Consider the following 26,191-nt stretch of genomic DNA (forward strand, 5'->3'; position numbering starts at 1 on the left):
TCTACTACAAAGCTGTAATCATCAAGACAGCATGGCATTGGCACAAAAACAGACACATAGACCAATGGAATAGAATAGAAACCCCAGAACTAGACCCACAAAAGTATGGCCAACTAATCTTTGACAAAGCAGGAAAGAATATCCAATGGAAAAAAGACAGTCTCTTTAGCAAATGGTGCTGGGAAAACTGGACAGCAACATGCAGAAGAATGAAACTAGACCACTTTCTTACACCATTCACAAAAATAAACTCAAAATGGATAAAGGACCTGAATGTGAGACAGGAAACTATCAAAACCCTAGAGGAGAAAGAAAGCGGGAAAAGACCTCTCTGACTTCAGCCACAGCAATTTCTTACTTGACACATCCCCAAAGGCAAGGGAATTAAAAGCAAAAATGAACTATTGGGACCTCATGAAGATAAAAAACTTCTGCACTGCAAAGGAAACAATCAACAAAACTAAAAGGCAACCAACAGAATGGGAAAAGATATTTGCAAATGACATATTGGACAAAGGGCTAGTATCCAAAATCTATAAAGAGCTCATCAAACTCCACACCCAAAAAACAAATAATCCAGTGAAGAAATGGGCAGAAAACATGAATAGACACTTCTCTAAAGAAGGTATCCAGATGGCCAACAGGCTCATGAAAAGATGCTCAACGTCACTCCTCATCAGGGAAATACAAATCAAAACCACACTCAGATATCACCTCACACCAGTCAGAGTGGCCAAAATGAACAAATCAGGAGACTATAGATGCTGGAGAGGATGTGGAGAAACAGGAACCCTCTTGCACTGTTGGTGGGAATGCAAACTGGTGCAGCCACTCTGGAAAACAGTGTGGAGGTTCCTCAAAAAATTAAAAATAGACCTACCCTATGACCCAGCAGTAGCACTGCTAGGAATCTACCCAAGGGATACAGGAGTACTGATGCATAGGGGCAGTTGTACCCCAATGTTTATAGCAGCACTCTCAACAATAGCCAAATTATGGAAAGAGCCTAAATGTCCATCAACTGATGAATGGATAAAGAAATTGTGGTTTATATACACAATGGAGTACTACGTAGCAATGATAAAGAATGAAATATGGCCCTTTGTAGCAACTTGGATGGAACTGGAGAGTGTGATGCTAAGTGAAATAAGCCATACAGAGAAAGACAGATACCATATGTTTTCACTCTTATGTGGATCCTGAGAAACTTAACAGAAACCCATGGGGGAGGGGAAGGAAAAAAAAAAAGAGGTTAGAGTGGGAGAGAGCCAAAGTATAAGAGACTCTTAAAATCTGAGAATAAACTGAGGGTTGATGGGGGGTGGGAGGGAGGGGAGGGTAGGTGAGGGCATTGAAGATGGCATCTTTTGGGATGAGCACTGGGTGTTGTATGGGAACCAATTTGACAATAAATTTCATATATTAAAAAAATAAAGACAAGAATATTATAGCTAAAAAAAAAAAAAGAATAGCAAGGTGATTCTGTGTTGAAGTTTCTGTCAGATGCCTTGTCACTGCATTGGAGGTTTGACTAGATTATACCCAAATCTCCTTATAAGCTTAATATTCTAGCATTCTATAATGTTCTGTGTGATATAATTGAAGTCCCAAGTTTTGGGAATTGAAATTAAGCATCTCTTTGTTTTGATCTTAGTTTACTGAATCCTAAATCCCAAGCAGTTAAGATTTTCTATAATATAATATTTCTTTTGAGGGAATTTCCAGGAACTCTGGAAGATTTGGGCTCTCATATGTTCCCTGGTTTGTCATGCAAATTTCTTAAAAAGATTATTTTCATAGTTTCCAGGTACTTAATATGTTGTTATCTTTGCTATCTTTGATATCTATGATATCTTTGAGGTATAACGCAGCTTAGATTGGTTAAGAATGAACTATTTTTATTATACCTTATTGAGGTTGTCAGGGTCTTTTTAAATGTTTTCAACATTAGAAAGGGAAGCAAAACAATAACCCATGCTGGGCTTTGTTGGTGTATAGATGGGAACCTTCTCTTCGCATGACCCCTGACCAGGCCCTCAAGCATGCTTGGATTCATGAGCCACGGAATTTCAAACCACGGTCCAGGCCCCAGACCCTGAGGAAACCCAGTCTCTGTTTCCCCTTTGAGGCTCGGAAGGAAAAGGTTCAAGGGCATCATCCCTTGGGCAAAAAAGGTACAGTCAGTCCTCTTCCTATAGTCCAGGGATCGGGTACCTCTGGAGGATTGTATGTCAATTTCTCTGACCTCCACCTTGGATAATTATTCTGACTACATCACCAGGAGTCTGCCATTTCTCACTTTTGAGTATAATCTCTTTCAGGAGTCTTGCTTCTAGCTGGATTTGCCCCCCTTTTTGCCCTGTTATCATTAGGATTTTCCATTTTTCTCTGTCTTCAATTCTTTTCTTGTCCTTTCCTTTTCTTTCACTGTGTCCTCCTCTGGCTTGCCTATAATTAGCTTTTGAATTTTTATCAGACTGATTATGGCATTATGCAGGTATCTTTTATATGCAATATAGCCTCATGGTTATGTACATCATCCCTGGGGTCAGGTTGCCTGGGATTAATTCTGGTTCTACCATTTACCAGGTGTAGGCCCTTGGGCAATTTAGTTAACTTCCCTGTGTCTCAGTTTCTTCATTTATGAGAATGAGAATAATGCCTATTCTCTATGGTTGTGAAAAGGCTCAAAGAAATTAATAAATGTAAAGTGCTTAGAATAATGCCTGACACAGAGAATGCTCTTTACAAATGAATTGTTTTTATATCATTACTACCAGGATTTTCCCAAAGTGATTTATGGTCTAATAGAATATAATTCACATTTGAACACTTGTTCCTTCTGTCTTCTCTCTCCTTTGGCAGAGGTGACCATCAAAGAAGAGACCATAGACAAAATAAAAGGTGGCACCACTAAGCAGGTTCAGAATTCAGGTGATCAGCAGGGCATTCTCCAGCACACATCTGAAGTTGTCCAGTTGCCTCAGCTAACAGAAGCTTCCAGAAAGCCAGAGGCAGTTGTTGGACCAGAGGAGTCCAAAACCTCCCCAGGGCATCGAAGTAAAAACTCCTCATCCAAAAACATGAATATTTTACCAGCTATTGTATGACCTTTGCTGAAGGTGTGTCCTGTTCCTTTCCACCAAGGATTTTTATTAGAGACAGCACTTATATTGTACAATATTACAGAGATTGTTGTTTTTTAATCCATAAAGGTTTTTTTTTTTTTTTTAAAAAAACTTTATTCATATGGCTAGTTAAGCATGATTCCTATTATGAGAGATGGGGGAGAATGTCCTTGCACACCTACACTCCCTTCTTATGCCCTCAATCAGATAAAACAATGTATGTGTGGGGTGGGAGGGGGGAGGGGTAAGTATTCAATGGTATAGTATCACTAATAGAACTCTAAATAAAAGAATTTTTTTTCTTTTCCCCACAAGACAGCTAACCTGTTAGGACTCTTATTTGAAAATGAAAATGAAAAACTAGTTTGAATTCAGCTATTAACTAGTTTAAGCAACAAAGGACATCTATTGGCTTATGTAATTGGGGAATCAGGAGGTGTAAGTAAGTGTAGTTTCAGGCACAGCAGAATCTAAAAGTTCAGACAAGGTCATAGGGCTCAGACTCCCTCATCACCTATTAGTTTTGCTTCTTTTTGTGGTTTTCATTCTAAAGACAAGCTCTGCCAAGATGTTAAAGTAACCACCATTATCCAGTAAAAAGATGCAGTGCTGGCAGGAAAATCTCAGAAATTATTGGATTTGAACCAAGCACTATGTCTGAGATATTGGGATCCTGTGGTTGGCCAGCCTGGGTCACAAGCCTATACTGTGATGGTGGTAGCACCATGACTGATGCCTCTCTTGGACTGTGGAGTAGGGGACAGAATATTTCCCAAAGGAAGGGAAGTCGAGTAAACAACAGGATATGTTCATTCATCCAGCATCCTCAAAATCTAATCAGGTTCTTTTGGTTTACTAGTCCTTATCTACATGAATACATAATCTCTATATGATTGTAATTATAGAACAGATACAATTTTACGAGAAACTTAAGATCATAACCTCATAAACAACATAGAAAATATACCTGACTTTATAGTTTTCCTTTTAATCACTGTGTTATATTCCATGAAGGGAGACACCTTTTACCCAGGAAAGGTGAAACAGAATGAGAATAGCAGAGGGTCAAAAGGAAATAGGAAAGATAAATATTCCAGGGGTTGACAGAATTGAGTAGAGCCCCCAAGAGATGGAATTAATACAGAAATTAGGAACCAAAGGAGAAAGTTTCTAGCAAGATCAAAAATATAAAATTTCACAGAAAGTTGAGGGTAAGAACAGAAAATGCCTTAGGTGGGAGAAATGTCCTAACAGGTGACTTGTCCCAGGTCCTATAGCCAGAAAAGTATAGACGTGGCAATAGAACTCAGGTCTTCTGGACCTTTTTTTTTTTTTTAATTTTTTTTTTTTAACGTTTATTTTTGAGACAGAGAGAGACAGAGCATGAATGGGGGAGGGTCAGAGAGAGGGAGACACAGAATCCGAAACAGGCTCCAGGCTCCGAGCTGTCAGCACAGAGCCCGACGCGGGGCTCGAACTCACAGACCGTGAGATCATGACCTGAGCCGAAGTTGGCCGCCTAACCGACTGAGCCACCCAGGCACCCTTCTGGACCTTTTTTGACACCAACTATGAATAAAATTGAGGAAGACCATTGTTCTACAGAGATAGGAGAAGAAGCCAAGTCCTCCATATCATAATGAGAATGATTCAGGTTGAATAGAAGATACTTTGTGATTTGCATGATTATAAAGGCTAAATAGTCTAATTCTTAGGGAACATTTTAAGGCCAGAGATCTGCAAGTTGTAGCACAGACAGGATACATAGAAACACCTTAGCAGGCCTCTCTATTTCTCAGCACTATTTTTCTTCTTGTTATCCATCTGATTATTTTTTAATTCCTGAAATTTCTTGACCTTATTGTCCATTGGATCCCAAGGAAACCAAACACCTGGAGTCCTTTCATTGTAATCTTTTTAATTTTGTGTCCTTGCTTGCATGGACGGGAAAATCTGCAAAATCCAGTGACTAGCATAAGATGACGTGTCTTTGATGTGAGTGGTATGATAGGGCTCTGTAAGGATATGGAGAGGAGAGCTGTGGAAGTAAGAAGGGATGGGGAGAAGGGAAAGCAGTGGGTGGGCGCCGATCACAGGTTCACCATCAGCCAGTCCAGCAGCTGCAGCCGTGTAACATTTCCCACCGCCTCGTCCAGCTGTCGCTCCTTCTCATAGCGCAGCACCGACTGCAGGACCTCACCTACACTACGTCCTTTGTCCACAGCAGCAGCCGAGAGCTGAAGTAGCTGTGGAAAGGAAAGAAAGCAGTAGTGTAAGGACAGAACATCCCAGGGCAGACCAGAAAGGGCCTGACAAGGCTAGAACAAAGAGGCTGGGTAGAACTTGGAAAACTTCAGAAGAAGGGGCTCCAATTAGATGCTGAGAAGACTTCCATAATTGGAAAGAAGAGATGTTAGCATCCACCTGTACATCATATGGAAAGTACGATCTCCCACTAAGACTAAATCTTGCTTCCTCCAGTAGGTATTTGGTCAAGGGTGATCTTGTTTTCTAAGACTTTTAAAGTTCTTAAGCTCACTGTAATATCATAAAACAGTCTTCCACCATTGTCCTAAGACCGACAAGGGCAGGGGTGAAATAACCAGAGGACAAACGGACATGTTGCTTTCCATGCCCCACAGAACAGAGAGCCTAGAATGCTAGAGCACAAGAGCAACTCAGAGATCCATTCAACCCTCATGAAGACATGGCTCAGAGAGGTGGTGAGACTTGCCAGTAATACAGTGCTAGAAATTAGCAGAAGCAACATGCATATCCAGATCTCTGAACCCCATGTTCCTCTCTCTTTCCAAGCTGGAAATGAGAAAAATTAGCCAAAGCAATAATTCTGACCGTATGAACACAGTACATCACCATTCATCTAAAGTAACCAGAGTTTTGGGCACCTGGGTGGCTCAGTTGGTTAAGCGTCTGACTCTTGGTTTCAGTTCAGGTCATGATCTCACATGGCTTCTTCATGGGTTCGAGCCCTGAATTGGGTTCTGTGCTGGGAGGGTGGTGCTTGCTTGGGATTCTCTCTCTGCCCCTCCCCCACTTGCACTGTTTCTGTCAAATAAAAACAACCAGATTTTTATTTTGTGTATTCTGCATCTGACTCTCTGAGAAAGAGTTAAAAGGAAAATAAATAGGCCAAGTATCAGGAGCTTTTCCAAAGGGGGAAATTTCCATGAGAGAGAATAAAGTAACATATGGATATTCTTAAAACAAATGGAAGGACCAAGTCAACAAAGAGAAGATATAATTTTAGAACTAAAAACATAAAATCCAAATGAAAACTTGTCAGATGGGCTAAATTGAATGAAGATGAGAGAGAAAAGTTAGTTAACTTAAAGATGGATTCATAGAAATAAACCACATTGAACAACATAAGAAATTGATTAAACTTTCTTCAATAAAACCTCTTTGAAAAAAATAAAGTGAGCTCAGGGACCTGTGGAATAATGCCAAAGGCCTTGCTTTTATGTCATTAGAGTTCCAAGAGAGGAATAAAGAGTTTTCAGAAAAAATGCTGCAAGAAATAATGAATGAAAGTTTCCCCAACTTGCCAAGAGATATAACTGACAAATTCAAAAAGCTCAGTGAGCCTAAAATAAGATAAACCCAATGAAATTCACTTTAGGACCTGTCAAAATCAAATTGCTGAAAATTAAAGAAAAACCTGAAAGCAGTCAGTGAAAATGCTTCATTATTTTTAAAAGAATAATTCAAATGACAGCATATTTTGGTCAAAAACCAAAAATGTCAGAAGGAAATGGCACAGCACTTTGAAGCACTAAAAAGAACTGCCAAATCAGAATCCTGTATCAAAAATTATACATCAGGAATAAGGTCAAAAAATGTTTATTTATTTATTTGAGAGAGACAGAGTGCACACAAGCCAGGGAGGGGCAGAGAGAGAAAGGGAGGGAGGGAGGGAGGGAGGGAGGGAGAGAGAGAGAGAGAGAGAATCCCAAGCAGGCTCCATGCTGGCAGTGTAAAGCCTGATGTGGGGCTTGATCCCACAAACTGTGAGATCATGACCTGTGCTGACAGCTGAGCCTGGAGCCTGCTTTGGTTCTGTGTCTCGCTCTCTCTCTGCCCCTCCCCTGCTTGCACTCTGTCTCTCTTTCTCAAAAATAAATAAAACAGTTTTTAAAAACTTAAAAAAAAAACACAAAAGAAGTCATGGCCAGAAATTGTGTTCTAATTCTTCAGGCAAAAGGAAAATTATGTCAGAAGGAAACTGGGAACATCAGGAATGAATGATGAACAACAGAAACAGTAAAAATCTCAATAATAAATTTTCTCTGTTCTTTAAAATACTGGCATACCTTGAAGATATTGTGGGTTCAATTCAAGACCACCATAATAAAGTGATATCACACTTTATATAAAGTGAGTCAATTTTTTTATCACAATAAAGTGAGTCAAACCAAAAAATATAATAGTATGTTTACACTATTGTTTACACTATACTAATAGTATAATAGTGCATATAATAGTATGTTTACACTATTAAGTGTGCAACAGCATATGTCCAGAAAACAATGTACATAATTAAAAAATACTTTATTGCTAAAAAATGTCAACCATTATTTGAGTTTTCAGTGAATTTTTATCACTGATTACAGATCATCATAACAAATATAATAGTGAAAAAGTTTGAAATATTTTGAGAATTACCCAAATGAGACACAGACACACAGAGTGAGCAAATACTGCTGGGAAAATGGCACCAACAGACTTGCCAGATATAGGGTTGCTACAAACCTTTGAATTTGTGAAAAATGCAATACCTGCAAAGCACAATAAAGTGAGGCACAATAAAATGAGGTGTGACTTTATTTTTTATAATTGAAAGCAAAAATAACATTGTCTAAGGATTTTTCTAATATATGTAGATTACATTAAATAACTACAACGTAAGGGAGAAGGTAATGAGACCTATAAAGTAGTAAGATTTCTACACCACATTTTAAGTGGCAACTATTGATTCTACATAGGCTCTAAAAAGTATGTATATTAGAATCCTTAGGGAAACTACTTAAAAAACAACACAGAGATATAGTCAAAAACACAATAAATTAAAACAGAATACTAAAAAAAAAAAAATTAAATAATCCAAAAGGTGGCAACAAATGGGGGAAAAGGAGGTAAATTAGAACAGTTGACCCAAATCCAAACATATCAATAATTAGGCTAAATGTAAATGATGTAAACATACCAACTGTCAGAATGGATTAAAAAAAAACATGACTAGACTACATGTTACCTACAAAAAAAAAAAAACCTCTTCAAATGATATAGGTAAGTTAAAAGTAAAAATATTGAAAAAAATGTATCATTGAAACATCAATTGAAAAAAAGTTAGAACCTCAACATTTATGGACAAGTGATTGTTTAAAAAGGGGAAAGATAATTCATAAGGGCCAGCTCTCCATTTGTCTTTTCAACAAATGATACTGAGACAACTCATATCCACATGCAACAGGTGAATTTCGATGCCTTCCTCATATTATACACAAAAATGAACTCAATGTGGATCACAGACCAAAATATAAAAGCTGAAATTATCAAAGAAAACAAAGGAGAAAATCTTCATGGCTGGGTTAGGTCAGGGTTTCTCAATCTGGTCCTATTTACATGATGGGCCAGGTAATTCTGTGTTGTGGGCTGTACTGTGCATTCTAGGATGTTTAGCAGCATCCCTGGCCTCTTCCACTAGACTCAAGTAGCCACTCCCTCTCAGCTGATGACACAACAAAATATATCTCTAGACACTGCCAAATGTCCCCTGGGGGCAAAACTGCTTCCAGTTGAGAACCACTGGGGTAGGCAAGGATTTATTAGATATAACATCAAAAAGCACAAGCAATATGTTTTCACTCTTATGTGGATCCTGAGAAACTTAACAGAAGACCATGGAGGAGGGGAAGGAAAAAAAAAGTTAGAGAGGGAGGGAGTCAAACCATAAGAGACTCTTAAAAACTGAGAATAAACTGAGGGTTGATAGGGGGTGGGAGGGAGGGGAAAGTGGGTGATGGGCACTGAGGAGGGCACCTTTTGGGATGAGCACTGGGTGTTGTATGGAAACCAATTTGACAATAAATTTCTATTAAAAAAACAAGCAATAAAGGCAAAAAATAAATTAGATTTTATAATTGAAAACTTTTGCTCTTCAAAAGACTCCATTGAGTAAGAAGACAAATTGTAGACTGAGAGAAAATATGTGCAAATCATTTATATCTGATAAAGGACTTGTATCCAGAATATATAAGGAATTCTTATAACTTGGTTAAGAAGAAAACAGCCCAGTCAAAATATGGGCAAAAGAGGGGCACCTTGGTGGCTCAGTCGGTTAAGGGTCCAACTTCAGCTCAGGTTATGATCTCACGGTTCATGAGTTCAAGCCCTGCATCAGGCTCTGAGCTGATGCTCAGAGCCTGCTTAGAATTCTCTGTCTCCCTCTCTCTCTGCCCCTCCCCTGCTTGTGCTCTCTCTCTAAAATAAATAAACATTAACAAAAATATATGGGTAAAAGATTCGTGCAGACAACTCACCAAAAAATATATATGAATGGTTAATGAGCACATAAAATGATGTTTAACATTTTTAGTCACTTCAATGTATGTCTATCAAATTAAATCTACAGTGAAATACCATTATAACAACTATAACAAAAAAATAATGTTGACAAAAATATGGAGAAACTGAAACCCACATACATTGCTGGTGGGAATGTAAAATGGTACAGCTATCTTGGAAAACAGTTTGGACGTTTCTTAAGAATTATGCTAACCATAACATGTAGCAATCCCACTCCTTGTTACCCAAGAGAAATGAGAACATGTGTCCACACAAAGACTTGTATGTGAGTATTCATAATAGCATTATTCATAATAGCAAAAAAGTGAAAATAATCCAAATTTCCAGTAGCTAATGAATGGATAAACAAAATGCATTATATATCCATTTCATGAAATTCAGCAATAAAGAGAAATGAGCTACTGATACATACTACAACATGGATAAACCTCAAAAATATTATGCTTAGTGTGTGTAGTCTTTTACAGATGTAAAAGACCGCATATTTTATGGCTCCATTATAGAAAATGAAAGAAAGGTAAACCTATGATGATGGAAAACATAAATGGTTACATGTGGCTGGGGGACAGAAACAGAAATGTACCCTAGAAAGTTCTGAGATAGAGAAGTAAGGAGTTCCTAGACTTATCAGATATTAAAACACATTACTGAATAGCAGTAATTAAAACAATATGCTAGTAAAATACTAGGAATGGACAATTCAATGTAACAGAACAGAACATTCAAGAAAAGAACCAACAACCTGTAGCACCTAGAAAAAAATAAGAGATTGCATTCCTACCTCATACCTTATATACAAATGAATTGAAAATGGATCAAAGTCTTAAATATTTTTAAAATCATAAAAGTACTAGAGAAAAACATTGGTAATTTTTGTTAACATCCTGTAGTGAGCATGTTTTCCAAAATATGACATGAAACTCAGAAACAAAATTTTTAAATGCCTTATATTTGACTACATAAACATTTAAAAAATTTTATATGGCAAAACAAACTAAAACAAAACAAAAACACCAATCAAAAGACAAGTGACAAAAAATGTATTTAATATCATAAAGGCTAATCTTCTTGCATATATAAAACTCTTATAGGTCAATAAGAAAGAGAGTAGCAACCCAGTAGAAAAATGGGCAGAGGTTACGAACAAAATTCATCCATGAAAAAGGAAATTCAAGTGGCTCTCAAATTTTTCTAATAAGAAAAGTGCAAAGCAAGGCAACATTTGGCAAAGATGAGAAGTTTGGCACTTACTATCGGTTAAAGCATGGGAAATGGGCACTCTCATATTGTTTTAATAGGAGTGCAAATTGGTACAAGCTCTATAGAAGGCAATTTGGAAATATATATCTAATATACAAATACATTTCTCCGAGACATCTTGAAATTCCTTTCCTAGGTATTTAGCACATACAGATACATTTGAATCTGTATGTTTAGCATTATTTTTGGACAAAATATTAGCAACTGAAATGTCCATATATAGGAGAGTGGTTAAATATCCTTATACAATAATATATAGCCACTAAGAAGAATGTGGCAGGTAATATGTTGTGGAAGAGAATATATATATATATATATATATATATATATATATATATATATATATTGACTTAAGGAAAAGATATATACCTATAAGCATTTGCTTGTATATGCATATGTATTTCTGGAAGGATAAAGAAGAAATTAATCAGAAAGGTTTTCTCCAGGGAGGGCAATGGGTTGGGAGATAAGGATAGAAAAAAATCCTTAATTTCACTGTGCCTTTTGTGCCTTTGGATGTAGTACTATACACATATTATCTATTCAAATATGGATACAAATTTGTTTAAAGAAATTGGGTTCATGGGCATCACAGTGTTATAGCATTAGCATGGGAGTATTTCCATATCTCCCCTTCTGCCAAAAAAAAAAATCTCAAATAATTTTCAGGTAGTTTCTTTGATGTATACTTCATCCAACTGTTACTAAAAATATACTGATATTCAGTGCAAACCTACTTATTAGTTGAGATTTGGACATGCTGTTGCCCATCCTTTCCATTCTTTCCCTTTAATAAAATAGATGATCATCTTTATCTTTACACTGGGCAAAGATGTATGTATGTGTGTATGTGTTTATGTGTATAAGAGGAATGCAAGTATGTTGCCTTCATTTTAATTAAGTATATTACAGACATTCTAATCCAAAATAATATAAAACCAGAATGTGTTATGTATGTTATGTATAATGGGTTTGACTTACAATATGGCTATAGAACAAAAGCATTTCACATATCATACACATGAAACCTATGCTCCTTTTTAGATTTTTTTCTTCAGTCTAAAGCTTTTGTGAATATAGGCCCCTCTACTAATTGTTGTGTATCAAAATAGTTGTCTTTTACAGACTGGAAAAACTGTAAAGAGACAGAACCTGCCAAGAACTCCTAGGGATATATCTAGGATTGGAACCCCATGTTATATCCTCTAGCCCAAACTTAAATGTACACACATATGACCTGGGGATTTTGCTAAAATTGAGTTTCTAATTCAGTAAGGCAAGAATATAGCCTGAGATTCTGTAATTATAACAAGCTCCCAGGTGATGCCAGTGCTGTCGGTCCATAGACACACTTTAGTTCCAAGATTATAAATCACAGAGTTTCTTATATAGTATAGCCTCTTCTGTATGTTATACAATCCTGTGTCTTTTCAGTAATCAGATAAACAAAGTAACCCAGTTACAAGGGTTACCAATACCACTTATTCTTCCACATCCTCTGGTTTCTATGAGGATGAATTATTTTTGTAAATAATTCCAACCTCTTGTGCCATGCTTACTACTTACTTGGTGCTATTCTATTTCTCTCAATTGAAATGAAATTATCAAAAGACCTAAGTGTGTGGTGTGTGTGTATGTGTATATGTGTGGTAGGGATGGTCTCTATTTCTTAATTCCTCTACATTACCATGAAGCAGCAACTTGAACAAGTATTCATGCTTTCCAGCCTCAAAATTTGATTTCAGGGAAGGATTCCAGATAACAGCATGAAAAGATCCTGAACTCACCTCTGCCCACAAACACAACAAATCTACAGCTACATATGGAATAAGTCCCTCTGAAAAGGACCCAAAAGCTAGCTGAACAGTGCTTCCACAAGAGAATATAGAAGGACCACATCAAGATGGGTAGGAGAGGCAGTTAGACATGGTCTAGCAAGAAAATGCACAGTGAGCTACACTCAGGAGGAATCTCATCATATGAAGCTCGTCCCTGAGAAGTGTTTGTGCCCCATATCAGACACCCAACCCTAATGAACTGTGCTAGAGAGGTAAGCTCTTAACATGTCTGGCCTTAAAAACCAACAGTGTTTACTCCCAGGAGAACCAAATGGCTATAGGGAATGAAAAATCTGCTCTTAAATGGTTTGTATACAAACCCACTCATCCTGGAATACAGCACAAAAGCAACAGTTTGAAAGGCTCCTAGACTATATGCAAAGGAGACTCATTTCTTAATCTTAAAGCATCTGCCACAGAAGCAGAAACCTACTGGGACTCTCAGGATGAAGGCAGGTGCTATTTTTGTGTTTTCCTTCTGCCTTGTTGGTGCCAATACTGGCAGGTATCATTTTCGCACCACCCACAGGCCTGCTAGCTCCAGTGAGAGCACCCTGTTCCTGCACACTGCAGCCATGGCTCACCATGCCACAGCCAATGGATAGGCACAAACCACAAAAGGGATGCTCGTTGAGCACCTGGATCTCGGGGCCAAGGGGAATTGCATTTCTGGGCCCTATGGGTCTGCAACAGAGAGACAGTCCTTGGCAGGCTACCACCCCATGGCACTGCACAGACAGCAGACTGAAATACATCTTCAGTCTTCATGTGAAAAAGGCCTTGCCACAGTTTGTTGATATCTCCTAAAAAGGAGCTTGAGCACATGTCTAAATACATGAATTTTGCAACTATTGCCCAGGAAGACCTCCAGATCTCCTGGTCTGGAAGTCTTCAGGGATTACAACTGTGGGTATATTTATATATCTTAAAAGTTGCTGCCTGAGGATCTGGCTTACAATTAACCTGAAACTAGGCAATGTCTGAGATCCCTCCCTTTGGAACACTGACAGATGTGGGCACACCCTCAACAACTGGGACCTATTAAGAACAATTCAAGTGAGGTTCCAGTCCACATGGTGGTGAAATAGGGGAACCCGAAGTTCCCTCATCCCTCAAACACAGCACTGTTGAGGCCAGAGGACTTGGAATTCCAAGAGTACAGGCTGCGGAGTGGCAGACATCTCCAAGAGCCCACGGGGACAACTTGGCAGACCAGAGGTATGTGATTGCAAACTGGGAGAGATAAAATGGGTGGCATAGGAACAGAGGGGAGGGATCCCCTCTGTGGAGAGACAAAAGGAAGAGAGAGGCTGTGGAAGTGTAGGATTGTATTTGGACAAGAGAAAACCACGGACCAGGGAATGGACAAAATGGAGAAAGAATCAATTTCTAACTGCAGGGCTTTCTCTGGACTGGGGCCAGCTGCCCTGTTCATGCATCTGGGGAGGAGGGGAGCCAGCCCCAGGCTTGGTAACTAGCTCAGAGGTGCAGTCTGCAGTCAGAGAAAGCAATTCCCTCCCTTGAGCGCTGTGGGAAGAAGGCACAGAGCCATTCCAAGGACAAAAGACCCTGCAGGTGCCCGCCAACCAGAGGCCTTTGTTGGCTGGCTAAGTGGAGTGGCACTACCCTGGAACTGGGGCATGCAGAGTGGGATCCTTTAAGACACTGGGGTTTGAATCCAAGCCGAGCACCTGGGAGGTACAGGAGACTGCGGACTGGAACAAAACAGCCCGCTCACACACACGTGGCACTGTGAGGAGCCAGAGGCCCTTTGTTGGCTGGCTGGCTGGAGTACTACTTCCCTGAAACCAGGGTGTGCAGAGCAAGATCCTTTAATACATTGGGGTTTGAATCCCAGCTGAGCACCTGGGGGGCACAGGAGACTGTGGAGCGGAATAAACTGGCCTGCTCATGCCTGCATGGCACTGTAAAGATGGTCTGAACAGAGTGGTTTGGGACACCCAGTTTGGGGAGGAGAGAATGGGGTTTTGCCATTTTTCTCCCCATCGCCAACAAGGTGGGATTTCAGGGAATGGACAAGGGGCCCACAGTGGAGGTGGGACATGCCTATGCCACACCACACCCATCCATGCCTGGTAACTGTGTACCCACCAGAGCAAGATTGACACTGACTGAACCAGACAGCCCCTCATCCAGACTAGGGCAGCCACTGGTCCCAAGGGTTATGTCAATGAACAAATCAAAGCACACCTGGTGGAAGGTCCAAACCACCACTACAAGTAGGGAGATAAAGCAACCAGAGTCACAACAACAGCTAGCATGTAACACACTCCAAAAACACCTCCTGAAGGGCCAGGCCCTGGACATCACATGACCCCTCTTTAATATAGTAGTGCTTGCAGGTATAGGACACATAACAAGCTACTAAAACACATAAGAGACAGAAAACTAGCCAAAATGATGAAACAGAAGAATTCTGAAAAGAAATTCCAGGAAGAAATGACAGCTAGAGAATTGCTTAAAACAGACATAAACAATACATCTGATCAAGAATTTAGAATAATAGCCATAAGAATAATCACTGGTTTTGAAAAAAACATAGAAGACAGCAGAGAATCTATTGCTGCAGAGTTCAAGGAACTAAAAAACAGTCACGATGAATTAAGAAATGTTGTAAATAAGGTGCAAAACAAATAAGGTGCAAAATCGACTAGATTCAGTGACAGCAAGGATGGAAGAAGCAGAGGGGAGAATATGTGAAGCAGAAGATAAAATTATGGAAAATGATGAAGCTGAGAAAAAGAGATAAGAAAGTACTAGACCATGAGGGGAAAATTAGAGAACTAAGTAGTTCAATGAAACAAAATAATATCTGTATCATAGGAGTGCCAGAAGAAGAAGAAGAGAGAGAAAAGGGCAGAAGGTTTATTGAACAAATTATAGCTGAGAACTTCCCTAATCTGGGGAAGGGAGCAGACATCCAAATCCAGGAGGCACAGAGAACTCCCTTCAGATTTAACAGGAATAGGTCTTCTCCACAGCATATCATAATGCAACTGGAAAAATACAAAGATAAAGAGAGAATTCTGAAAGCAGCTAGGGACAAACGGGCCTTAACCTACAAGGGTAGACACATCAAGGGTAGTAGCAGACCTGTCCACTAAAACTCGGCAGAAGGGAGTGGAAGGAAATATTCAATGTGCTGAATAGGAAAAATACGCAGCCAAGAATCCTTTATCCAGCAAGACTGTCATTCAGAATAGAAGGAGAGATAAAGGATTTCCCAGACAAACAAAAACTAAAGGAGTTTATGACCACTAAACCAGCCCTACAAGAGATCCTAAGGGAGACCTTGTGAGTGGAATGCTGCAAAGACTACAAAGGACCAGAGACACCACCACAAGCATGAAACCTACAGATAATACAATGACATTAAATCTGTATCTTTCAATAATAATGCTGAATGTAAATAGACTAAATGCTCTAATCAAAAGACATAGGGTATCAGAATGGATAAAAAAAAAGATCCATCTATATGCTGTCTACAGGAGACCCATTTTAGACCTGACGACACCTTCAGATTGAAAGTGAGGGGATGGAGAACCATCTATCATGCTACTGGAAGTCAAAAGAAAGCTGGAGTAGCCATATTTGTATCAGACAAACTAGATTCTAAACTAAAGGTTGTAACAAGATATGAAGAAGGGGATTATATCATAATTACAGGGTCTATCCATCAAGAAGAGCTAACAATTATAAATTTTTATGCCCCCAACTTGGAGACTTCCAAATATATAAATCAACTAATCACAAATATAAACAATCTTTTTGATAAGAATCTGGTAACTGCAGGTGGCTTTAATACTCCACTTAGAGCAATGGACAGATCATCTAGGCAGAAAATCAATAAAGAAACAATGGCCCTGAATGATACACTGGACCAGATGGACCTGACAGATATACTCAGAACTTTTCATCCAAAAGCTGCAGAATACACATTCTTCTCAAGTGCACATGGAACATTCTCCAAGATAGATCACATACTGGGTCACAAAACAGCCCTCAAAAAATATAAAAGAATTGAGATCATACTGTGCATATTTTCAGATCACAATGCTATGAAACTTGAGATCAACCACAAGAAAAAATTTGGAAAATCTCCAAATGCATGGAGGTTAAAGAACATTCTACTAAAGAATGAATGGGTCAACCAGGCAATTAGAGAAGAAATTTAAAAATATATGGAAGCAAATTAAAATGAAAACACAACAATCCAAACGCTTTGGGATGCAGCAAAGGAGTCCTAAGAAGAAAATACATTGCAATCCAGGCCTATCACAAGAAACAAGAAAAATCCTAAATATAAAATATAACTTTACACCTAAAGGAACTAGAAGCAGAACAGCAAATAAACTCCAAGACCAGTAGAAGAAGAGAAATAATAAAGATTAGAGCAGAAATAAACAATATAGAATCAAAAAAAAAAAAAAAAAAACCCAACCCAACCAGTAGAACAGATCAATGAATCTAAGAGCTGTTTTTTTGAAAAAATAAAGTTGATAAATCCCTAGCCAGACTTCTCAAAAAGAAAACAGAGAGGATCCAAATAGATAAAATCACAAATGAAAAAGGACAGATCACAACTAACACCACAGAAATACAAACAATTATTAAAGAATACTATGAAAAATTACATGCCAACAAACTGGAAAACCTGGAAGAAATGGACAAATTCCTAGACACCCACACACTACCAAAACTCAAACAGGGAGAAATAGAAAATTCGAACAGACCCATAACCATCCAAGGAATTGAATCAGTTATCAAAAATCTCCCAACAAATAAGAGACCTGGGCCAGATGGCTTCCCAGGGGAATTCTACCAGACATTTAAAACAGAGTTAATACCTATCTTCTCAAGCTGTTCCAAAAAATAGAAATGGAAGGAAAGCTTCCAGACTCATTCTATGAAACCAGCATTACCTTGATTCCCAAACTAGACAGAGACTCCACAAAAAAGGAGAGTTACAGGCCAATATTCCTGATGAACTCAGATGCAAAAATTCTCAACAAGATACTAGCAAATTGAATTCAAGTGTATTAAAAGAATTATTCACCATGATCAAGTGAGATTCATTCCTGGGTTACAAGGTTGGTTCAATATTTGCAAATCAATCAATGTGTACAGCACATTAATAGAAGAAAGAATAATAACCATATGATCCTGTCAATAGATGCAGAAAAAACATTTGACAAAATACAGCATCCTTTCTTAATAAAAACCTTCAAGAAAACCGGGATAGAAGGAACATACCTTAACATCATAAAAGACATATATGAAAAGTCCACAGCTAATATCATCCTCAATGGGGAAAAACTGAGAGCTTTCCCTCTGAGATCAGGAACACAGCAGGGATGTCCACTCTCACCACTGTTGTTTAACATAGTGTTGGAAGTCCTAGCTTCAGCAATTGGATGACAAAATAAAAGCCATCCAAATTGGCAAAGAAGTCAAACTTTCACTTTTTGCAGATGACATGATACTCTACATGGAAAACCCAAAAGACTCCACCAAAAAGCCGCTAGAACTGATACATGAACTCAGCAAAGTTGCAGGATACAAAAAATCAATGCACAGAAATCGGTTGCATTTCTATACGTCAATAATGAAGCAACAGAAAACCAAGAAATCGATCCCATTTACAATGCACTAAGAACCATAAAATAACAAGGAATAAACCTAACCAAAGATGTAAAATATCTGTATGCTGAAAACTATAGAAAACTTATGAAAGAAATTGAAGAAGACACAAAGAAATGGAAAAACATTCCATGCTAATGGATTGGAAGAACAAATATTATTAAAATGTCAAGGGGCGCCTGGGTGGCTCAGTCGGTTAAGCGGCCAACTTCAGCTCAGGTCATGATCTCGCAGTCCATGAGTTCAAGCCCCACGTCGGGTTCTGTGCTGACAGCTCAGAGCCTGGAGCCTGTTTCAGATTCTGTGTCTCCCTCTCTCTGATCCTCCCCCGTTCATGCTCTGTCTCTGTCTCAAAAATAAATAAACGAGGGGCGCCTGGGTGGCGCAGTCGGTTAGGCGTCCGACTTCAGCCAGGTCACGATCTCGCGGTCCGTGAGTTCGAGCCCCGCGTCGGGCTCTGGGCTGATGGCTCAGAGCCTGGAGCCTGTTTCTGATTCTGTGTCTCCCTCTCTCTCTGCCCCTCCCCCATTCATGCTCTGTCTCTCTCTGTCCCAAAAATAAATAAACGTTGAAAAAAAAATTAAAAAAAAATAAATAAACGTTAAAAAAAATAAAAAATAAAATAAAATGTAAATACTACCCAAAGCAATCTACACATTCAATGCAATCCCAATCAAAACTGCACTGGTATTATTCTCAAAGCTAGAAAAAACAATCCTAAAATTAGTATGGAACCACAAAAGACCCCAAATAGCCAAAGCAATGTTGAAAAAGAAAACCAAAGCAGAGGCATCACAATGCTGGACTTTAGCCTCTACTACAAAGCTGTAATCATCAAGGCAGTATGGTATTGGCACAAAAACAGACATATATAATAGAGAAACCAGAACTGGACACACAAATATATGGACAACTAATCTTTGACAAAGCAGGAAAGAGTATCCATTGGAAAACAGTCTCTTTAGCAAATGGTGCTGAGAGAACTGGACAAGCAACATGCAGAAGAATGAAACTGGACCACTTTCTTACACCACACACAAAAATAAATTCAAAATGAATGAAATACCCAAATGTGAGACAGTAAACCATCAAACCCTAGAGGAGAAAACAGGCAACAATCTCTTTGATCTCAGCCACAGCAATTTCTTGCTCGACATGTCTCTGAAGGCAAGGCAAATCAAAGCAAAAATGAACTATTGGGACCTCTTCAAAATAAAAAGCTTCTGCACAGGGAAGGAAACAACAAAACTAAAAGGCAACTGATGGAATAGGAGAAGATATTCGCAAATGACATATCAGATAAAGGGTTAGTGTCCAAAATCTACAAAGAACTTACCAAACTCAACACCCGAAAAACAAATAACCTGATGAGGAAATGGGCAGAATGGAATGTCACTTTTCCAAATAAGACATTCAGATGGCTAACAGACACATGAAAAGATGCTCAACATCACTCATCATCAGGGAAATACAAATCAAAACCACACTGAGATACCACCTCACACTGGTCAGAGTGGCTAAAATGAACAACTCAGGAAACAACAGATGTTAGTGAGGATGTAGAGAAACAGGAACTCTCTTGCACTGTGTGAATGCAAACTGGTGCAGTCACTCTGGGAAACAGTGTGGAGGTTCCTAAAGAAATTAAAAATAGAACTACCCTATGATCCAGCAATAGTACTACTAGGAATTTATCCAAAGAATAAAGGAGTGCTGATTCATAGGGGCACATGTACTCCAATGTTTATAGCAGTGATTTCAACAATAGCCAAATTACGGAAAGAGCCCAACTGATGAATGGATAAAGAAGATGTGGTTTATATATACAATGGAATACTACTTGGCAATGAGAAAGAATAAAATCCTCCCATTTGCAACAACGTGGATGGAACTGGAGGGTATTATGCTAAGTGAAATAAGTCAGTCAGAGAAGGACAGATATCATATGTTTTCACTCATCTGTTGAACTTGAGAAACTTAACAGAAGAATATGGGGGAAGGGAAGGGGAAAAATAGTTGCAAACAGAGAGGGAAGTAAATCTATAAGAGACTCTTAAATACAAAGAACAAACTGAGGATTGATGGGAGGGGCAGGGGAGAGGAGAAAATGGGCGATGGGCATTGAGGAGGGCACTTGTTGGAATGAGCACTGGGTGTTGTATATAAGTGATGAATCACAGGAATGTACCCCCAAAACCAAGAGCACACTGTATACACTGTATGTTAGCTAATTTGACAATAAATTATATTAAAAAAAAGAACAAATCAAGCTAATCAGAAAATCACTAAGATCTGAGAAACAGCCAAAAGCTAGGGTACAGCTGAATAATAAGTTTCATCTCCTATATAAGGCCACTCCTTCAAGGCTAGGAAAGATAGCTGTTTCACCTAATACATAGAAACAAAGAGTTAAACAAGATGAGAAGACAGAGTAATATATTCCAAACAAAAGAATAAGACAAAACTTCAAAAAAGAGACCTTAATGAAATGGAGATAAGTAATTTACCTGATAAAGAGTTCAAAGTAGTGGTCAGAAAGATGCTCACCAAACTCAGGAGAAGAACAGATAAACATGGTGAGAATGAACAATGAGATGGAAAAGATAAGAAAGTACCATACAGAAGTCACAGATCTGAAGATACAATAGTTAAACTGAATAAAGCACTAGAGAGGTTCAATAGAAGACTAGATGGAGTAGAAGAACAGATCAGTGACTCAGAGACAGCAGTGGAAATGACCCAAACAGAGCAGCAAAAAGAAAAATGAAGTTTTTAGTGTAGGAAAACTTCAAACAGAAGTTTGCATTATAGGAGCCCAGAAGAGAAGACAGTAGAAAATTTATTTGAATAAATAATGGCTAAAAACATTCCTAACCTGGGGAAGTAAACAGACATCCACCTCCAGGAAACAATGAAAGTTCCACATAAAATGAACCCAAAGAGATTATTTAATTTATAATTGAGATGTTAAAAGTTAAAGATAAAAAGAGAATATTAAAAGCAACAAGAGAAAAACAACTTGTCCTATAGAAGGGAGCCTCCATAAGACTATCAGGAGATTTTTCAGCAAAAATTTTGCAAGCCAGAAAGAAGTGGTATGATAAATTCAAAGGGCTGGGGGAAAAAAAATCTTCCAGTTGAGAAGAGTCTACTGGCAAGGTTATCAATCAAAATTGAAGGAGAGATAAAAAGTTTCCCAGAAAAGCAAAAGCTAAAAAAGTACATTATTATTATTCTACAAAAGGCACTAACTAGTAACAAGAAAACATATGAAAGTAAAAATCTCTTTGGTGAATGCAAATGTTAGTAAAGGTAGTGAATTAGCCACTTATAAAGCTAGTATAAAGGTTAAAAGACAAAAGTAGCAAAATTCAGTGTAACTATAATAACAGTTAAGGGAATACAAAATAAAAAGATATAAACTAGGACATTAAAAATACAGAACATGGGGGAGGTGCAAAAATGTAGAATTTTAAAAATGTGCTCAAACTTAAGATGCTATCAACTTAAATAGACTGTTGTAAATATAGGATGTTATATGTAAACCTTATGGTAACCATAAAGCAATAATCTAGATACACATAAGACAATGAAAAAGAAATCTAAATGTAACGCTAAAAAAAATCACCAAACCACAAGAGAAGAAAGCAAGAGAAGAAAGGAACAGAGAGGAACAACAAAAACAGAAAATAATCATGAAATTGTATTTAAAAAACCCACAAGACCCATTTGTTTGTTGCCTGCAAGAGATTTACCTCAGATCTAAGGACACACACACCGGGCTAAAATAAAATCAGAAATGAAAGAGGAGAAGTTTACAACTGATACTACAGAAATACCAAGGGTTATAAGAGTGTACTATGAAAAATTACATCCCTAAATGAACATAGATACAACATCCTCTACAAAATATTAGCAAACCAAATTCAACATTACAATAGAAGAATCATACACCATCCTCGTGGCATTTATTCCAAGGATGCAAGGATGGCTCAACATTTACCAATGAATCAATATGATATACCACATTAACAAAATAAAATATTAAAATTATATGATCATCTCAATAAATGCAGAAAGAAGCATGTGACAAAATTTAATACCCACTTATGATAAAAAGCACTCAACAAAGTGGGTATAGAAGGAACCTACGTCAATACAATGAAGGCTTTATATGACAAAGCCACAGCTAATATCATACTCAATGGTGAACAGTTGAAAGCTTTTCCTCTGAGATCAGGAACAAGACAAGAATGCTCTAGCCACTTTTATTCAACATATTATTGGAAGTCCTAGTCACAGAAATTAAGCAAGAAAAGGAAATGAAGGGCATCCAAATCAGAAAGGAAGAAGCAAAATTCTCTCTAATTACAGATGACATGAATATATATATCCCTAAAGACACCACCAAAAACCTGTCAGAACTAATTTATGAAATTAAGTAAAGTTGCAGGAAAAAAAATCAATATACAGATATCTGTTTTGTTTCTATACAATAATAACAAATTACTAAAAAGAGAAATTAAAACAATCCTATTTACAATTGCATCAAAAGGATAAAATACCTAGAAATAAATTTAACCAAAAAAGTGAAAGTACTGTGAAATGAAAATTGTAAGACACTGATAAAAGAAATTGAAGATGACACAAATAAATGTAAAGGTATCTTGTGCTCATGGATTGGAAGAACTAACATTGTTAAAATGTCCATACTACCCAAAACAATCTACAGATTCAATGCAATATGTATCAAAATCCAGTGGCATTTTTCACAGAACTAAAACAAATAATTCTAAAATTTGTAAGGAACCACAAAAGGCCCCACATAGCCAAAGCAGTCTTGAGAAGGAAAAAACAAACCTGAATGTACCATGCTTGCTGATTTTAAACTGCGCTACAAAGCTATACTAATCAAAAAAGTATGGTTTTGCCACTAAAAACAGACACATAAGTCAATGGAACAGAATGGAGAGCCCAGAAATAAGCCCACACATATATAGTCAATTAATTTACAAAAAGGAGCCTAGAATATGCAACAAGGAAAGAAAAGTTTATTCAATAAATGGTGCTCAGCAAACTGGACAGCTACATGCAAAAGTATGAAACTAGGCCACTACCTTACATCATATAAAAAATTAACTCAAAATGGATTAAATACTTGAATAGAAGACCTGAAACCATAAAATTCCTAGAAGAAGACACAGGTGGTAAGTTCCATGACACTGGTTTTAGTGATTTTTTTTGAGTCTGACTCCAAAGGCAAGGGAAATGAAAGCAGAAACAAATAGGACTACATCAAACTAAACAGCTTCTGCAGAACAATAGAACCATCAACAAAATGAAAAGGCAGCCTATTGAATGGGAGAAAATATTTACACATTACACATCTGATAAGGGGTTAATATTCAAAATATATGACTCCTACAACTTAACAACAAAACACAAGCAACCTGATTAAAAAATAAGTCAGAGAAAGACAAATATTACATGATTTCATTTATATATGGAATCTAAAAAACAAAACAAATTAATAAACAAACAGACAAAAACAGACTCTTAAATACAGAGAACAAACTAGGGGTTGCCAGAGGGAAGGAGTGTGGAGGGTGGCAAAACTGGTGAAAGAGATGAAAAGGTATAAGGTTTTAGTTATACAATAAATAAGTCATGGAGATGAAAAGTCCAGCATGGGGAATGAAGTCAATAACATTGTAATAACCTTGTATGGTGAAAGATGGTGACTACACTTATTGTGGTGAGCACTGAGTAATGTGTAGAATTATAAAATTACTACTTTGTACATCTGAAACTAATACAACATTGTATGCCAACCATATTTCAATAAATTTTAAGAATAATGCAACAAAAAATGGGCAGAAGATCTGAATAGATATTTTTTGAAAGAAGACAGATGTTCAATATCTAATTGAAGTAATTATCAGGGAAAAGCAAATCAAAACCGCAATAAAATATCACTTCATACCTGTTAGAATGGCTATTATAAAAAAGACAAGAAATAACAAGAATTGGAGAAGATGTGGAGAAAAGGAAATCCTCACACACTGTTGGTGGAAATGTAAATTGGTATAGGCACTGTGGCAAGTGGTATGGAAATTCTTCAAAAAATGAAAAATAGAACTACCCTATAATCCAGCAATTCCACATCTGAGTATTTATCTGAAGAATACAAAAACACAAATTTGAAAAGCTATATGCACCTGTATGTTCATTGCAGCATTTTTTACAGTAGTCAAGATATGGAAACAACCCAAGTGTCCTTCAATGGGTAAATGGATAAAGAAGGTATGGTGTGTGTGTGTGTGATGGAACAGTACTCAGCCATAAAAAAGGAGGAAATCTTGCCAGTTGTGACAACTTGAGGGTGGAACTTGAGGGCGTAATGCTAAGTGGAATAAGTCAGAGAAAGACAAATACTATGATTTCCAGATTTATATCTTGAATCTAAAAAACAAAACAAAAACAAACTCATAGAGATAGAAAACAGACTGATAGTTATCAGAGGGAAACTGGGTTAGGAGTGAGTGAAATGGGTGAAAGAGTTGAATCATGTGGTGATGGATGGTAACTAGACTTATGGTGAAAATCACTTTATAGTATATCCAGATATTGAATTATAATGTTGTATACCTGAAACAGATATGCAGGTATACTTGTTTTGTTATACTTTGCTTTATTGTGCTTTGCAGATATTGTGTTTTTAACAAAGTGAAATTTGTGACAACCCTGCATTAAGCAAATCTATTGGTGCCATTTTTCCAACAGAATTTGTTCACTCTGTCTCTGTGTTATATTTTGGTGATTTCACAATATTTCAAACTTTTTCATTAGTATTATATTTGTTGTAGTGATCTTGACTAGTGATTATACTTGCTAAGAGCTCAAAAATGGTTAACATTTTTAGCAATAAAGCATTTTTTAAAGTATGTATTTTTTAAAGAAATAATGCTAGTGCACACTTAATAGACTACACTATAATGCAAACATAACTTTTATATGCACTGGGAAACCAAAAAAATTTGACTGTATTGCAGTGGTGTGGAACAGAACCCACAATGTCTTTGAGGTCTGCCTGTAGTGTTTGTTATGTACCAGTTCTACCACACACACACACACACACACACACACACACACACACACGCACACACACACATTTCTTCAGTAAGCAGTTCCAAGGCCTATACGTGGAGAAGCAAGGAGTTCGAAGGCACAAGGCACACTTACCTTTACCAGTAATAACAGTGAAAACTTGGGTTTCCCACCTGCCTTATTCTTTACTCTTACTTCTCATTTGAACTTACAGTATGGGGAAGAGGGATGTTATTTATTGAATCCCTTCAAATCCCCAATACTTCCTAGACAATCAGCTGAGAGAATAATCACAGGTTTGAAAGGGTATGAGCCTGGATTCTTTACCCCACTCCCAACTCCCTCAACACATCCCCGGGATGCCTCCAAGCAGCTCCTTATACTTTGGGAAATATGCTGTCTTATCCAAACTTCAGCCTGAGGCCCAGACCTTTGTCTGACTCTTGTTAAACCTCTTAGAGGTTTTTTATCTGTGCATTCCCAACAATACATGCAGAAAAAGTATACATACATATATATATATATATATATATATATATATATATATATATATACATACACACACACACATACATATCACATACATGGTAT

At 37.6% G+C, this 26,191-nt stretch overlaps 2 protein-coding genes across 10 annotated transcripts in view; one reads left to right on the forward strand and one right to left on the reverse strand.

Moving 5' to 3' along the window:
- Positions 1-3,226, forward strand: part of DYRK4 (dual specificity tyrosine phosphorylation regulated kinase 4) — a 52,459-nt gene extending 49,233 nt beyond the window's left edge. For 4 of the 5 annotated variants that reach the window (XM_045466888.1, XM_045466887.1, XM_045466889.1 and 1 more), the window contains 2 exons: positions 1,999-2,174; positions 2,866-3,226. In XM_045466888.1, the coding sequence (XP_045322844.1) occupies positions 1,999-2,174; positions 2,866-3,110 (421 nt within the window). In that variant the 3' untranslated portion in view covers positions 3,111-3,226. Of the gene's footprint in view, positions 1-1,998; positions 2,175-2,865 lie in introns of those variants that run through there. The other variant, XM_045466891.1, reaches the window with a different exon arrangement.
- A 1,800-nt stretch (positions 3,227-5,026) lies between these two features.
- AKAP3 (A-kinase anchoring protein 3) overlaps positions 5,027-26,191 on the reverse strand; it is a 48,818-nt gene continuing 27,653 nt past the window's right edge. For all 5 annotated transcript variants that reach the window (XM_045466885.1, XM_045466883.1, XM_045466884.1 and 2 more), the window contains one exon: positions 5,027-5,374. In XM_045466885.1, the coding sequence (XP_045322841.1) occupies positions 5,219-5,374 (156 nt within the window). In that variant the 3' untranslated portion in view covers positions 5,027-5,218. The remainder of the gene's footprint in view (positions 5,375-26,191) is intronic.

Source organism: Leopardus geoffroyi, chromosome B4 (genome assembly GCF_018350155.1).
Source record: "Leopardus geoffroyi isolate Oge1 chromosome B4, O.geoffroyi_Oge1_pat1.0, whole genome shotgun sequence".
NCBI classification, from domain to species: Eukaryota; Metazoa; Chordata; class Mammalia; order Carnivora; family Felidae; genus Leopardus; species Leopardus geoffroyi.